Here is a 16,646-nt window from a genome sequence, read left to right as displayed (position 1 = left end):
TCTCACGTCATCTGTCACTAGGTTACCTCCCTCATCCAATAGGGCCCCACACCCTTTCTGAACACCCTCTTATTGCTCACATGCCTGTAGAAACCTTTCATGTTATCCTTCACATGCCTTGCTAGCTGCAATTCCAATTGCACTTTCACCTTCCTGATAAATCCCCTGCATTCTCGAGCAATATATTTATACTCCTTCCTTGTCATCCGTCCATGTTTCCACTTCTTGTAAGCTTCCTTTTTGTGTTTAAGATCACCAAGGATGTCCCCAGTAATCCAATCGGGTCGCCTACCGTATTTGCTTTTCTTACTGCGCATCGGGATGGTTTCTTCCTGTGTCTTTAATAAGGCTTCTTTAAAATACTGCCAGCTCTCCTGGACTCCCTTCCCCTTCATGTAAGCATCCCAGGGAATTCTGCCTATCAGTTCTCTGAGTAAGTCAAAGTCTGCTTTTCTGAAGTCCAGAGGGTGTATTTTGCTACTCTCCTTTCTTCCTTTGGTCAAGATCCTGAAATCTACCGTCTCATGATCACTGCTTCCCAGGTTGTCATCCACCTCTACTTCCCCTACTGGTTCCTCCCTGTTTGTGTGCAGCAGGTCAAGCTGCGTATGGCCCCTGATCGGTTCCTTCAGCACTTGTACCAAGAAGTTATCCCCAACATTCTCCAAAAACGTCCTGGATTGTCTGTGTACTGCTGTATTGGTCTCCCAACAGATGTCAGGGTGATTAAAGTCCCCCATCACAACCAGGGCCTGCGATCTAGAAGCTCCTCTCAGTTGTCCAAAGAAAGCCTCATTTACCTCATCCACCTGATCATAACTGGTTCCTCTGCTACTGGCTCTCCAGAGCCCTGGATCAGCACCAGCCTCCTGGCTGACTCCCCTTTGCCACCAGCCTTGCTGCCCTGCCACCTCCTTCCCTGCTATGCCAGGCAGCAGTGGCGAATTTAGGGCAGGATGAGCGGGGTGGCTGCACCAGGCCCCATGCTTCCCAAGGCCCCGTGCATGCGCTGTGTCAAAGGAGGGGCCCCATGAAATTTCACTGCCCGAGGCCCCGCGGTGCTGCCCAGGGCTCCACGGCACTCTCATCTGCCCCTGCCAGGCAGCCCAGCTTCAGCCCAATTTCCTGCATGCTGAGCTCCTGGCCCTGCCAGGCAACCCTGCTGGATTGTGCCTGGCTGCTCAGATGCAGTGTGCCAGTCAGTCCAGCTGCGGGGAGCTGCTGTGTGGAGGTAGGACCATGGATGTTGCCAGACAGGGAGTCTCAGATTACAGAAATTTGACCTGTAGTAACTTATGTTGTCAGAAGGGAATTGCAATGCAAGAAAGTGTAAGAAACCCAGATGTGGACATTGCAGTGCAGAGGGCAGCAATGCCTAAATACTTTTAAAAAAATGAGTGAGACAAGGTGGATGAGGTATATTGGACCAACATCTCTTTGTAAAAAAGAAAAGATTTTAAGTTCCACCAAGTTGTTCTTTCAGTCCACTAAAAGTTCTTTCCTCACCCACCGTGTCTCTCTCATATCCAGGGAACGACAACAGTTCTTCAAAAATATGGATTTATGTAACTCCCTTAATTATCAATGGGATAGGCATCCATACCAAAGGGTTCATAATTCCATTAGGGTGTGTCTGTCCATCTGAAAATATCTACCTACTTCAGAAGTAGGAGAGTCCTTGCTCCTGAGTACCTACTTATCCTTGTTCACTGCATTTGTTTAGAATCAGATGTTCCACCATCCATTATACTTCATAGCATCAAAGAGAAAATTATCATTATTTCAATAATAATGAGAATTTCGTACACATGAATGAAATGTTTTCCCCCATATGAAAATAATTCAATGGTATTTGTGAGGTGAACAATTTATAGGCAACTCCCTTTAATATAAACCATTATCTGATTTGAGAAAGCACATGGAAGAACTTTTAATTCACTGATAGAAATGGCTCTAAATGAAATGTGCATGTATGAATTTTGTTTCATATAAGTTTCCTCTTCCTTGAAATGTGAATAAAAGCCAAACATCTGGATTATGTTTTAAAAGCCTAAATTTCCAGTTTTCAGAGAGATTCAATCTATTTTGACACTGTACACTTAGCCTTAACATTTCTGCATGTTGTTATCATTACTTGTGATTATAAAAAAAAGTCCAGATTTAAACAAATTTAGATGCTCCTGATGCTAAAAATATTTTTAAAATAGTTCCTGCTGTACCATACACACAACTATAGTTTAGGCTGCATCAGCATGTCCAATATAAACGTGACCTTTTTTAAAATGCTTGTAGTTTGACCATAAAAATAGTGTCAACCCAGGAGACATTTTTCCTTTCATATAAAAATGATTGAAAACAATTCAATATGATTTACATAGAAAAGGTGAAAAAGCCAAATTTGGACCTTTTAACAATTTTTAAATTATGTTTTTAACATACCTATTAGTATGTTAACCCACAATATGCACTTTATTGATGCAAATGGTGACATTAGGATGTTTAAGAATTTTTGTTAATGTCATATCTGATTTGTATTAGAAAAGTGGATAATAGGTATGGCTTCTATTACATTTCAAAAAATTTTAGTGTATTCTATATACCAGGGAAGATATTACATATTAATTACATAGCATATTAAATGTGAATTCATATGGAATTAAAACAACATTGAAAAAGTACATCATAATGATATTACAATGAAACAAGTAATGCTGCATTGTGCTGGTGATCCAGATACATATATTTCACTGAAGTTGCATTTGCAAATGCTGTGGTTCCACTGAAGTGTGCCAACACTTGACACAGCACAAGAAGCAAACCAGAGCACACTGCTGAAACTATTAGCCTCTATTTAGTTTGGAGGCAACAGGAAGGTGAGACTCAGTGGCTGCATCTAGACTGGCAAGTTTTTCCACAAAAGCGGCCTCTTTTGCGCAAAAACTTGCCAGCTGTCTACACTGACCGCTTGAGTTTGTGCAAAAGCACTGACGTTCTATTGTCCAAAATCAGTACTTCTTGCACAAATGCTTTGACATTCCTGTTCGGGCAAAAGCCCTTTTCCGGAAATGTTTTTGCGCAAGAGGGCCAGTATAGACAGCTAAAAACTGTTTTGCGCAAAAAAGCCCCAATGGCGATCGGGGCTTTCTTGCGCAAAACCGCATCTAGATTGACACGGACACTTTTCCACAAAAAGTGTTTTTGCGGAAAAGCGTCCGTGCCAATCTAGATGCTCTTTTCCGCAAATGCTTTTAACAGAAAAACTTTTCCGTTAAAAGTATTTGTGGAAAATCATGCCAGTCTAGACATAGCCAGTCAAATTGTGTCTCCAAAATCTGTGCCTATAGGAAACACATAACATGGATTTCAGTTCTTCCATACAGGAGTGTTCAGACACTACCGTGATACTATTATTCTAGACATCAAAGGGGACTGCCCATAGCATAGGATCAGTATACACATGGGCAGAGGGAATAGGACTGAGCAGGCTTGAAAAGAGTTTTTCTTTGAGCAGTGACAAAGATAGGGCTAGTGGGATGCACGTTATCACTGACTGCCCTGCAAAGACTCTAGGAATGGTAATATAGCCCAATTCTCCATTTCTTTCCCCACAGTTCACCAGAAAAGCTGTGACCAGAGGCTGTCTTTAATAACATAATTTCATTGAAGCTATGCTGCCATTAGTGGAGGGAGGAGGGAGTCAACAAAGCCGCCCCTAGATTAAATGGTGCCTCCCTCCATCTATAAACTTTTGAATACCTCTTGGTACTCTGAGCCTAACGCCCCTCAAACCTGATACCTGGGGTGCTTGTCTGCCACTAAATCCAGCTTTGGTAGCCATCTCCAGCTTTGAAGTCTCAGCTCATTCTTCCGGAGGGAAAATCTTCCTCCTCTCCTCAGAGAACAGTGTGCAGGCTCACTGACGGGGGTGGGGGCAAAAGGGGAGGAGGAAAGGGGCCAATTGCCCCAGAGCCCAGCAATACAAAAGCTCCCAGATAGTGCCACCACTACTGTGGCAGTGGCAGTAGCTGGAACCATCTGCTCCAGGCAACACTGAGAACTCAAATTTTCAGGTTTCTAGATACAAAATTTGTATCTGCTTCTGTTTCTGCAAAAATGAGCCATGGATATCTGCAGATACAGGTACCCATGGATATAAAGTGGATTTGTGCTGCAAAACCTTGGCTAAGGCAGATGAACAGAGGATGAAGTGAGATCCTTGGTTCATAACTTTCTTCCTTTGTAGATTTGTGTCCTCCCCCTTCCCTTGGTATACTGGCATAGTTTTATTTCTAAGTATGATGGTCTGTTAGATTTGTTAGAGGGTTTTTCTTTGATTAGTGTTTTGAGCATCTAGTATGTAACAGTTACATCTTGAACTTTGTGCTCCCAGGTCTAAATGTTTCTTCACTGATAGGCTGAACATTAACCATGCAATGAGTTTGTCATGCCCTGACTGAATAATTCCAAAATACTGAGAATGCCTCTGATTTGGTTATTTCTCTTACAGAAATGCTTCTTCATGCCACTAAATAATTTAAAATTTAGAACTGGTTTAAAAACAGCTGCCCATGGTTCCATTGCATGGTTTTAACCATCTTTTGTCCTACCTGTTAACAGTGTTATAGTACAATAGATATATTTCCAGTCATAACACAGATCCATGATGCAATAAACATGACTGTTCAAATGGATCATGTACACAATGGTGGAAGACTGAGCTACTGTGGAAAAACAAAGTAGAAAAAATTCTGTAAGCTCTGGTGCAAAGGTGCTAGCAACAGAGGGAGAATTTCACCATTTCCTCCCTCTAGATCCATCCAAAGTATCTGTCTAAACAGTCACATTTACCAGTTTTGGTGAAAGTGGTATGACTGAAAATGCACCAATAGTATTATAAAAATGTTTTATTTTTCCTGTATAGATGGGTGGACAAGTGTTATGACCATATCGTGGAACTACTCACACACAATCCTCTGACACTGTTTATTTGGCTAAGATGGGCAGTACATGTATGCTGGAATTTCATACACGCGATGTCTGATTATCCAGACTGTAGAAATTCAAACTATGGTATTTTGACTATATGTTCTTAAGAATTTAATTATGTTTAAAATCTGATTAATAGTGTAGTAAATAACTGGTATTGCTACAAAATTGCCTCCTGGAAGATAATGGGATTGAATTTCAACACAAGTTGACACTCAATTAAAATTTCCATATATCTAGTGAATTAGCCAGTTCTTGGCTAGTGTAGCAGGGTACATGTCTTCCTGCTTAGCTGAGCACTGAGCAGGATAGGCAAAATGTATAATAAAGCTAAATTAAGACAATGTATCTGCTTAAATGTTAATGTTTGTATCAGACCAGACCAACATCAGGGACACAGTTTTAAAAAAAAGACCATGTTTAAAACAAAATTTTCTATTTATAAGTAATAAAGCTAGGGGGGGAGGAGCGGATTAAAGTCTCCTTACTGAATTACTGCCATCAACCAATAGATCCATGGGGCTTGTTCTGCTAAAAGCCACAACAGACTTTGTAATGCAGTGATGTAATCTTGGCTTTGTGTCATTTATATTCAACCTTAAAAAAACAATTTTCCTGAATAGACAGGCTGACAACAATATTGTTCAGTGTTGGTTTTTATTTGGATTGTTTCCAAATGGTTCACATGCCTCCACAATAATACACCATGCCTGCCTAAGGTTTACTCTGAATTCCTAAGTTTCCCCTTTTTTCTTATATTTTATTTTTCTTTTAAAGTCCTAGTTATGTTTGTGAAACTAACCAGCTTGGCCACAAAATTAGGATGTATCTTGCAGAGTGCATTCATTTTACTTTTTGCATATTTTTCCTGAGGTCATGTCAAGGTTAGTTTGAATTCCATCCTACATTAAGACTTCTTTCACAGCTATTTAGCTCTGCAGCCTACTCCCCGCTGGGGTCTGCCCCTTGGGCACGTCAAAGCTTCAGACCTGACAAATCACACACAGATGAAGCTGTACAGTTTTTTAAACAGTTTCATCAGTAACATTTTTTCTTTTATTATACTTTTTTATATTGGAGTTTATTCTCTGAATTGCAATATCAGGAAAACTAATTTCTATATGGAAAATTCTCTTTCACATCAAAGCTGTAAAATAGCAATGGCATTGTGCAGTAAATTCCATTACCACTCTTCCAGTTACTGAAAGTGCTGCAGATACTTTAATTAGTGACAGGCTATAGCTCCTTGTCTAGTAACTGTAATTGTATTATTAAAATCTATTTGTACAGGAGATCCTAGTAGTCTGATGATGGAGAAATATTCACAAATCTATGGGCTAGATTGTGAATCCATTAATCATGCTACTGGGCAGTTAGTTACTTAAAAGATTAGCCCTACTAACTTCAGTGGGGGACTTCTTATGTGAGTAAATACTCACTGGTGTAAAGAAGTGACCTGAGAATTTTTGTTTGTGCATGTGTTCGTGTATGTGTGTGTGCTGGCATACGTGTGCAACTTCTCATAAAACTGGCTACCTGCAGAAACATAACTGAGACTTTCAACGCACAGAGACAAATCTTTCAAGTAAGATGTATATTTATGTACACAAAAACAGTTTTGCAATTCATGTTGTGACTTACAGGTGGAAATATATTTTCTAAAATGTTTAGCAAAAATACTCCTCTCTTTACTTTAGCAGATTGTGAAACTAATGGTGCAACACCATTTCCTGTTTAATTGATGAAGTTAAAATGCTTGGCTGCTAATGAGAGTATTAGCAAACAATATACCCTTAACAGGCTTAAGCAGCTCAGGATTTTAAAAGCAGCTTACTGTCCTCCTCATTTTTATAAGACAAAATGCACTGCCTTCTACAAATTACTTGATCAACTGATGAAGTGCATAATTATAGCTGTATTGCAATTTTGACAAAGCCACAATAATGGATAGTAGTTCAGCCCCCACTCTAGACACACAACTCTTTGCATTACAAAACCCAGTTTTATTGGTCTCATTCTTATTCAGAACAAAGTACACCTGGCAATGTTAACTGTATCCTAAAAAGAAAACTTTAAACTTAGGAAATAATAATATTGGAGCATGACTTTTTTATAGTTATTTTATTGGGAATGGTATTTAATGAAGGGTTGTCTAAAGGGCTGCTTGTTTGGAACTAATTAAAGACAGATCTCTTAAATAGGAAAAGGATCATGGGAATTACATTAGGTGTCTGGAGACTTGTTATTCGTTTGGCACTCTGAGTAGATTGTTGAAGTTGTTAGGGATTCTAGAAATAGGACAACCTAATAAAACCTATTTTTCTGGTTATTGGCCAACTATTATATTTTTCTTTGCAATAAGATTTCTGTCAACGGGCTAGAGGCTTGAGGAATATATTTAAACATTTGTGCATTAACACATTATGGTGAAAGGAGTCTTGTACTTTCACTCAGTGCATTTCGGCCTTCAATTAATGTGAAAACACTACAGTGCCTATGCAACTTCTCTTGCCTAGTGGTGCACCATTTATCATTGCAGTTTTACATTGACCTTGACACCCACTTCATTAGAATAAAGATTGTCTACCATTTAGGTTACATTGTTCCTCTGCACAGAGACCCCATGCAAATTTCTGTTCAGATAGAAGAGCTGTGAGCCTGTCAGAGGTCATCTGCATTAAATGATTGCAGCTATTTTCCAACTGCTTCTTTTCATTCTACTCAATTCAGGCTAGGAGGATCAATCAAGTCCTCTGCCTGAAACAGTGGGACTGCTGGGAATATAACTGTTTTTGGTAGTAGTGGATATGCCCTAAACAGTATTAAATATTTAATATAAACTCATTAAAGGGCATGCAAAGTCTTCAAAAAGATACTATATTTATAATAAAAATTTAAATGGGTGGAATCACCTTCCTTCAGAAAAATACAACAATGGGCACCAAATGCATTATTTTTTTTATTGTAGGCAAAATTTATTTCACAAACTTACTAAACCTTTTCTGCAATGGATTTATTTTGCTTGCTGCAGGAAAGATGAATATGAAAAACAGAAGTAAAATCCATATTTGTTATTTTTTCTAAAACAAAAAAGCAGGGTGCTTGTTTTGGGTTTGTTTCTATTCTGGGAGGAGGGGAATTGTGTAGTACTGAAGCATTAAGATTTGTTTTGTGTGTACTTATAAATAAGTGTGTGTGTGTGTGTGTGTGTGTGTGTGTGTGTGTGTGTGTGTGTGTGTGTGTGTGTGTGTGTGTGTTAAAAGAAGAGTGAACAGAAATAAGTTACCAATCCTCCTTCTTGAGTTTTCTGAGTGATATAATTGGAATTAAATTATTAATGGGAGAGACTTTAAAAAAAGATTGTTTTATGATCTTCTATTAGAGAATTTGCAATTCATTTTAATATTTGTAGTTTGATTTATATTAAAGATAATGCAATCTATGTCCAATTAACAATACATGGCCAATGTAATATGATTTCCAGATCATGCAAATGGAATAAGCTAGAAGAGAAAAAAACTGATTCTTAACCTCAGATGTAATTTGCTGTGAGAGTTCTGGCAATTTTAAATGACATTGCACTTTTTAATTTTTCCAAAGGCTCAGCAGCAAATTTATCCCAATCAAGAAATCCTATTATTAATTTACAAGGACAATTGTAGGAGTCTTTATAATTTCCCCGTGCAATTATTTGCCATAAATTGCTAATAGTAAAATACATGCACTTTGCAAGAAATAACGACTGCTGTTTGTCAAGACAGCAAACTCAACCATAGTCTTGAATGTTGGCCAAAGGTTCTAGTTGTATATGAAATATAACCAAGCTTCTGGACAGTTTGTAAAATGTCCCATACTGATATTATGACAAAAGGTGGAAGCATTAAGAGCTGTTGTGCAGGGTAGGCTGGCCTCTAGCAGATTCCTTCACTTTGCTTGTATACAGCTGAGCTTTGGACCCTGGACTTTAGAATAAAAAGAGTCTTTGTTCATCACTGAATGGCATTAGGCATGGGGCTTCCTAAGGGGCCACCATGAAGCCTAGCATGAAGAGTGCAAACATTATCCAGAAAGCACAATGTGAGTGTGTGCAGAGACATGACAGATAGATAAATATCTGTATAGCTGCATGAATATACATATATGCAAGTATATTTCATGTGTATTTCAATGAAAGTATCCACAAAGCCTTTTTACATATACTGACATTGACTGTATAGAATTTTTTGCCTGAATGAAACAAAATAGTACATATATGCACCAATGATGTATATGTATGTTGTGTGTATCTGTACCAAATGAATCACTGCAATTTTATAAACTTCTAAAATATAATTGAGGTAAAAAGAAAATTGGAAATCACTTAATTTTGATTTCAATCATACCCTTTGCTGTGTCATTTAAAAAACTTAAAGTTGCACGTGAACGATGGAATGTAGAAGCTCTACAAGTTGCGTAACCTTATCCAGTAATTCAGAAATTTCACTGCCTTAATTCTGTACTTCGTAGCCAGAGCTCCACTGTGTGTTCAGTATGTCTAGTCTCTTTTCACTATAACCAACAGAAGCACCATACAAAAGTCTTACAATGGATGTCTTAATCTCTCTGTGTGCTTTTAGAGCATTATTTTGAATTCCATCATGCAGCCTTTTTTTCTTTCCTCTTCTGAAGTTTTATTACAACAACAGAATTCCCAGGGAGCTTTAGGGGCAAGGTTCGCATAATATTGCCCTAAAGTTTTGCTTTAGGGGTGGAATCTGTACCCCAGCCCTGATCATCTTTTTGTGATGTTTCTCTTTCTGAAAGATGCAGTGTGCAGTCTTACAGCGTTGTTAACGGTGTACAGATTTTTTTTTATTATTTACCAGACAGTGCACATCTACAAACCTTTCATGATGATTTCTTTCTCTGACCTCTCGGTGACTAGGCATCTTGTTCCTTAACACTGAGGGAGACTGAAAAATGCTTGAGTTGCTCAATGTGTGCCTTCTATACCAGTTTCAAAATGGCTTATTCTTCTGGTTTCCATGGCGACAATTAACACTGTTACAAGGCATTGTTCCAGTCTCCATTTGGGCAGAATTTTCGGGTGTGATTTTCCACACACAAACACAATTATCTTTATATATGTTTATATCTATAGATACATGTAATGCATCCCTTAGCATAAGTGACAAAATGAGGGTGGGGACCTCAATCAAGCCTTCCTAAATTTCGTAGAATATATAAAAAAAAATTGTGATTGAAGTAATGCTTTTACTTCCTTTGTTTTGGAATTCAACTACTCTTGATCTCAAAAAGTAGCCACCTTGTATGACATGGGCCAAACTTCCTAATAGATAAACTCTTCAGTGATTTTTTAAAGACCCCTTTTTTTAAGAAGAAAAAAAGTGTTCACATGGAAGAGATGAAAAAGAGTTAAAATGCTTTAATATAGATACTGATGCTTCTTATTGGGTGGATTCATTAACACAAAACCAGCCATGCATGCACACATACACATAGCTAATCATGCTGTAAGTACTTGACAGTATTTCAATGTTGTTGTTTTTTAATTTTGCTGGGGCAAGTGCTGTGGAAAATTAAATATTAGTCATTTATTTATAGCAGCCACTGTGAGAAATCTTATGACTTTAACTTTCTTAATCTCATTTTTGGCTATTGAACAGTAATCTATATCATAGCATTCACAGACTGTCACAATGGAGCAGCCTTTGCTCACTTAATGCTGAGGAGAGAATGAATATGAAGATTAAATTATCTTCTCACCACAGGATAAAGTAGTCCTCCTAGACTAGGGTTGTGCAGCACTGATAGAGCTGGTAGCTAATTTTGCCATGCAACTGCTTAGAGTGTAGGTGTTTAATGGATTAAAAAAAAAAGCATTAGCAGTAGCATCTAGTGCTATCAGTCCCCAAACTGTACCTGCTGTACATTAAGCTCTTTCCTTAAATTAAAATAAACACTTCACTTTAATTTTCATAAGTGAAACAATACCGACTTTCACTCATACCAATACATCTAACAATTAAATGAGTTCTTTCATCTTTTACAGTTACTGTATAATGCATTCTCTGTCACTCGTCTTTTATCATGCTTTGTATACAGTAGGTTACATGGTTACAAAGACAAAAAACATATATAAAGTGTAGCTTATTTATTTTTTAATGTAATAACCTTTTATAACATCTGTCACAGAGACTATTTATACTATGCTACATTGTAAAATTATTTTATCTAGTCCAAAATTGAGTGAAATGTCTTAGTTTTTATGGTAACAAAAACATTATGGTTATGAAACATATGCAACCTGTATCATCTCTTCATTGATTTTATACTACCCAAGAGTGTAACCAAAATCCAGTTCAGGCAACATCAACCAAATCAGTCAATCACAGATGAAAAGTGTTAACTAACCAAAGCCCGCATCAGAATCACACAGCTAGAGGACTCCCTTAGTCTATTAATTCACTTGGAAAAAGAGTAATATGTACTGGATTTCAGTTCCTAGCTGAACTGGATTTCAATGCCTAGCTGTAATCAACTAAGGATTCATCTTGATATTACATGTACTTATGGAAATAATTATGCAAATCCTTTTCAGCTATGTCATCGTTAAATAGAAATCAGATTATATGAAGCAGATTGTAATGTCCTGTAGTCACTAGTCTAGCTGAAAAGGCAATAATATAGGGCCAAGAAACAAACTTGTTGAACATTTCAGTCCAATGAAACTGGGTTATCTGCTGGTTGATACAGTTACTCGATGCAAAGACTGATTGCCTCCTATTATCACACAGTTTTCGAAAGCACAGTCTTTTTTCCATCAATCAAAAGACAAGTTATTATACATTTTAAACAATTCCTTGGTATTTACTATGAATATTCATGCAATTTTGGATATGCAGACACCTGATCTGTGTTCATTAATATTGTAAAATGCTTTAAATCACCTCATTTAAAAGATTTTGCTCTGTGATCCACAAATGACTAATATTTTGTGAAGTTTACATAATACAAATGATGTGCATGTGTTGTGTAAATGGAAGATTAAAATATGAAACCAACAATATGCAAACATATGCATGGAAATGCTGAGGACCTATTAGCTGAAACAGTGATTTCACACATTTCTTATTTTCTTTATGCTGCCTCCAATTGTTTTTTTGTTTTGTTTTGTTTTGTTTTTTTCTTTTTGTTTTGCTACAGTACATGTTCTTGCAGCTGGCAAAAGCACCCATGTTTTAAACATTCTTTATTGTAGTTTAATTTTGTTATACTTAGCCCAGCTAGTAACATTTTGGGTAAGAGCTACTGTTGTAGCTTTCTTGGCTGAGTTTAAAGCAAACAAAGCTTAATGTTGAGGATACAGCTTCCTAATAGCTATGCATAATTTATGTAGGCTTTCTAAACACATTTTGGGGAAAATGTGCTATATTCCCTTCACTGAATAAAAGGTACATTTTTGACAACATAAGTCCCATTTTGAAAAATATGCTTTTACATTAGAGTTTGTGTGTGAAGCTGTGTTTTCTGATTTACTCTGCAGTCCATTATTAAATATAATTAATCATGGTAGTAATCGTCATATATAATACTAACTTAGCTCTAGCAGAATGTGTGTTTTAAAGAGATTTACTTACCATTATGTCATGCCTGTATGCTGTTTTGTGACAAATATAAGAAGTAGACAACTGAAATAGAGATTTGCTTTACAGAGTGAAAGGTTTGTTAAACTTTACTTTACCCTTATTTTCCATCTTTTTTTTCAGAAGGTAAATAATCACTCTGGAAATAAAGGGTAGTTGTAGGCTGAAGAGAGATTTGAACTGTGAACATTGTGGCTGTTCTTACTTACACCACCATTTTAGTGCTACTATAAGAATGCTACAACAAAAATCCGGTCACTAGAATTTTATTGAAATAAGATATGAATAATGTTAGCATGATTAAAATATGGTGTTATCATATGCCTTAATTTCATAGCTTTCAATATCCCTAAGCACAAATATGAGGCAAAAAAATCAACAGGAGAAACCAGAGAAAAAGGTTGTATTGGAAGTTTACAATAATGTGGAATTTATTTGTTTTCATTTCCCTAGTTTCAGTGTAATATGTCTGTGTTTCTTATAGGAATAACATACTTTAATAAAATTAGGAAAACACCTGCTTGCAGGGAGACAATGGTAGATTAGGTTCTAAAAGAGGGACTGTTGGAAAATATGTCTAATTTGGTTTTATGCAATCAGTTGCTAACTTTTCTCACTTAAACCCCTCCCCTACAAGCCACCTGTTCAGTGTGCATCTGAAATCCCATGGAAAAATCTTTTAAAAAAATTAATAAGATTGTGTGCTTTGATATATAAAAAAGAAAGCTTTGTGATCATAACGACAATTGAGCATTTTGATTTTTAGAGGTGAATTTTAACAGAGAAAACTATTTACTGTTGCTAATGTTATCTTTTTATTCTCATTTTAGAGATATAATGTAGAAATGTCAATCAGGCACCCGAAAAAGATGGAGCTGCTTAGTAAGGTTGAAGCTTTGAAGAAAAGTGGTGTTTTACTACCAAATGATCTCCTTGAAAAAGTGGATTCAATTAATGAAAAATGGGAACTGCTTGGGGTATTTGCATTTTTATTACTGTTTGTGGGTTATGTGTACATTTTTGTCTGTTGAAGTGCGCTGTCTGTCTGGATTTCTAATTTGAGGCACAAATATCTCACTCTTTCAATTCACTACATACATTTCAAACAAGCTACTCATACTATTAGAGGGAAAAAACTAGTATTTTCCTCTTCTGTTGATTTTTTTTCCCATGCTTGTCACCTGTCTTACTTTAATAATTTTAGTTCTTTAATACATAAAGAATGTAAGTAAAATATGCCGTGTATTATGGGAATGCACCAAGTCAACTATAATACAGTATATCTGATATACACGGACTGTCATGCTTGAGTGAATGTTAATAGAATTTATTCTGAAGGTACATGTTAGAGACATCTACTGTTTAACTATTTACTATACCCTTAAGATGAAAAGTGGGGTTGTCACTACATATTTCAGGTGATATTGATGAAACAAATATGCAAATTTGGTACAAATCTGAATACTTGAATCTAAGAATGCCATCAGGATATGTTAAATGCTGCTATATTCAGCTCACTTTTGACAAAAGCCAAAAAAAGTTTCATGTAATTCATTTCACGCTATTATGGGCTGGGTCTCAGCCAAAGAGTGAGATACAAGAACTTGAAAAAAAAGGCAATATAGTAATTCTGTTACCCTGAGACTAGTGATGGCACTGTGCAGGAGATCCTATTCTCCTATTGTTAAAAGACAGCTGAGAGCAAGAGAGAGGAGAAGTTAAACTATTTTTTTATCCACTTCTCCTACTTAATTGCCTTCTCGTCAAATCAAGGGTAAGATACATTTATAAATTACTTTAAATGATTAATTATAGATGTGTAATATTAGCAGTACGTTTTTACCACATAATTTTGCATGCTATTATCTTACTTTTAAAAACAGTATTTCTAAGATACTGCAAATAAAGCTACATACACGACCTGTCAGGGTCAGCTTGGATACTGGCTTGTACCTTTTCAACTTGTGCAGTAATACACAAAAGCCGTTTTACATGTTATTTTCTTCTGCACAGTTCAACTGTTTCAAACAATTTCAGTCTATGAATGTTCTAACTGTCAAAAAAAAGTTGTTTGTCTTATCAGTAGTTTGTTTAAAAAGCAATGTGCAGCACTTCTAAATTCATTTTTTAAATGATTGAACAGCAGTATTATAATTCTTAAAAACATAATATACTAAGTTCTCAGCTTAGTTTTTACAGCTAATGAAGAATTATGGCAACCAATTTGTATTTAAATTGTTTAAAAATAATTCTAGTTATAAACCTTGGACAGCATGTGTGACCTGAAGCACATTTAATCAGTTTAATTCAAGCTCAATACCACACCTCTCTTTACACTTGATGGGAGATAAAGCCAGTTTGAAAGCGACTGATATATAATTTGTCTTAAAATCAGTCTTCAATGTGTAAATAACCCTCCATCTTTTACAAAATACATTAAAAACTTCTTTCCCAGCATGTTCAAATCAAAATGTAATTTTAGATTCCTTTTTGGATCAATTTTTGCATTTAAAAGAAACATTAAAAAAATACCTTTTTCCTGCTAAATGTAATTTCATATATAATAAGCAGAATCAGACAGAGTTTTGTTTAATTTAATAAAAACCTCTGCAGAAACTAACGATAGGCGAACTGTTTTAATTGGCATGATTACATTTTAATTGGCATGAAAAAAATTAAAGACAAAGATTTTAACTTCTAACAATGGTAAAATAGAGGAATATGGTTTTTAATATTACTTTCATCTAAGGTGAACAGTGTGGAATCGAAATACATTAGAATGAAATGTCAGTGGTGCGTACAGTTTAATCTGTGAAATTTTGTCCCCTGTGCTGAATATTACTCTGTCTCAATTGCATATTAAACAACCCTATCAAGGCAGGCATTGGCATCTGCTGTGCTGACACAAATTGTGAATTAAATGAAATTGATGTCCTCTGTCGTATATTTATGAAGACGGACCATTCTCTGAAGTATTCTGTTTATGAAGAATTTATGATTGCAAACTGTTCCAGAACAAAAAAGTGGCAATAAATTCTTTTTTGTGACCCTACCCTCCAAGGGCATTGATTTCACCTCCTGCTGCTACTTTTGTTACAGCATAAAAACAATAGCTAACTCTGGATTCCACTGAGGGTTTTCAGATTATCAATATTTGCACCATGAAAATAGAAGGGTGTTATGGAGAGTTCATGTTTTCAAGTTATGGTCTCCTAAAGATACTATTTACACAATGCTACACAGTAGATTAATGTCTGTTTGTCCAATTTTATTCATATTATAAAGATTATTTTTGGAGACTTAATTCATCACTTTAAATCATGTCCAACTGAAGATTGTACATTTTCCACAGACAGGCAAGCAGGGTCATGTAAATCTGTATCTTCATGTTACAAAAATTAAGCACTGCTAATTATAAATTCAAAAGGTTATAGGATGTGGTTATCAGTTTTTATTCACAATTCCACAATCAGTCACACAGATTTAGTGCTTATAATAAGAGTTGGACTGACAACCTTTTACAGGTTAGATGAAATGCAGCTTGGCATAATAGTAGCAGGCAACCACATGCTTCCAGTGTGATGTTGAGGGATTGCCTTTTAAGATACTGAAAGGGAAGTTAAGTCTCCCTGCACAATCCATCCTTGGCCTCTTCAGCACATTGATTATGCACAGAATGCTCACTCCTGAAATTGTTAGCTAGTGTTTCTTTTATTATAAAAACTCTCTGAAAAAGCTCCAGTAAATTAATTTAATTGGTGGCCATAGATGAATGCTTATTGTGGGCCAAAATTTTTAAACTTTTTGGTGTTTTATGTTGGGTACTTAATATTTAATTACCTAAATAAGTGGCCTGATTTTTTTCAGATATTCTGAGCACCTGAAATTCCTATCTCAACGGAAGGCTGTAGGAGGCGTTCACTTTGAAATTCAAGCCGCACATTTTAGCCAGGTTTTGGCCCAATTCTAAGCTCAGACATCCAAGTGTGAAAACTATGGGTAGGAATCCATAGT

General features: G+C 36.2%; 1 protein-coding gene across 3 annotated transcripts in view; it reads left to right on the top strand.

The window, feature by feature from the left end:
- The window catches only part of AKAP6 (A-kinase anchoring protein 6), a 384,054-nt gene that overhangs the window by 307,801 nt on the left and 59,607 nt on the right, over positions 1–16,646 (top strand). For all 3 annotated transcript variants that reach the window (XM_075926957.1, XM_075926955.1, XM_075926956.1), the window contains one exon: positions 13,463–13,609. In XM_075926957.1, the coding sequence (XP_075783072.1) occupies positions 13,463–13,609 (147 nt within the window). The remainder of the gene's footprint in view (positions 1–13,462; positions 13,610–16,646) is intronic.

This window comes from Pelodiscus sinensis, chromosome 4, assembly GCF_049634645.1.
Source record: "Pelodiscus sinensis isolate JC-2024 chromosome 4, ASM4963464v1, whole genome shotgun sequence".
NCBI classification, from domain to species: Eukaryota; Metazoa; Chordata; order Testudines; family Trionychidae; genus Pelodiscus; species Pelodiscus sinensis.
The sequence above is the reverse complement of the archived record's forward strand: the minus strand, read 5'-3'. Positions and strand labels throughout refer to the sequence as shown.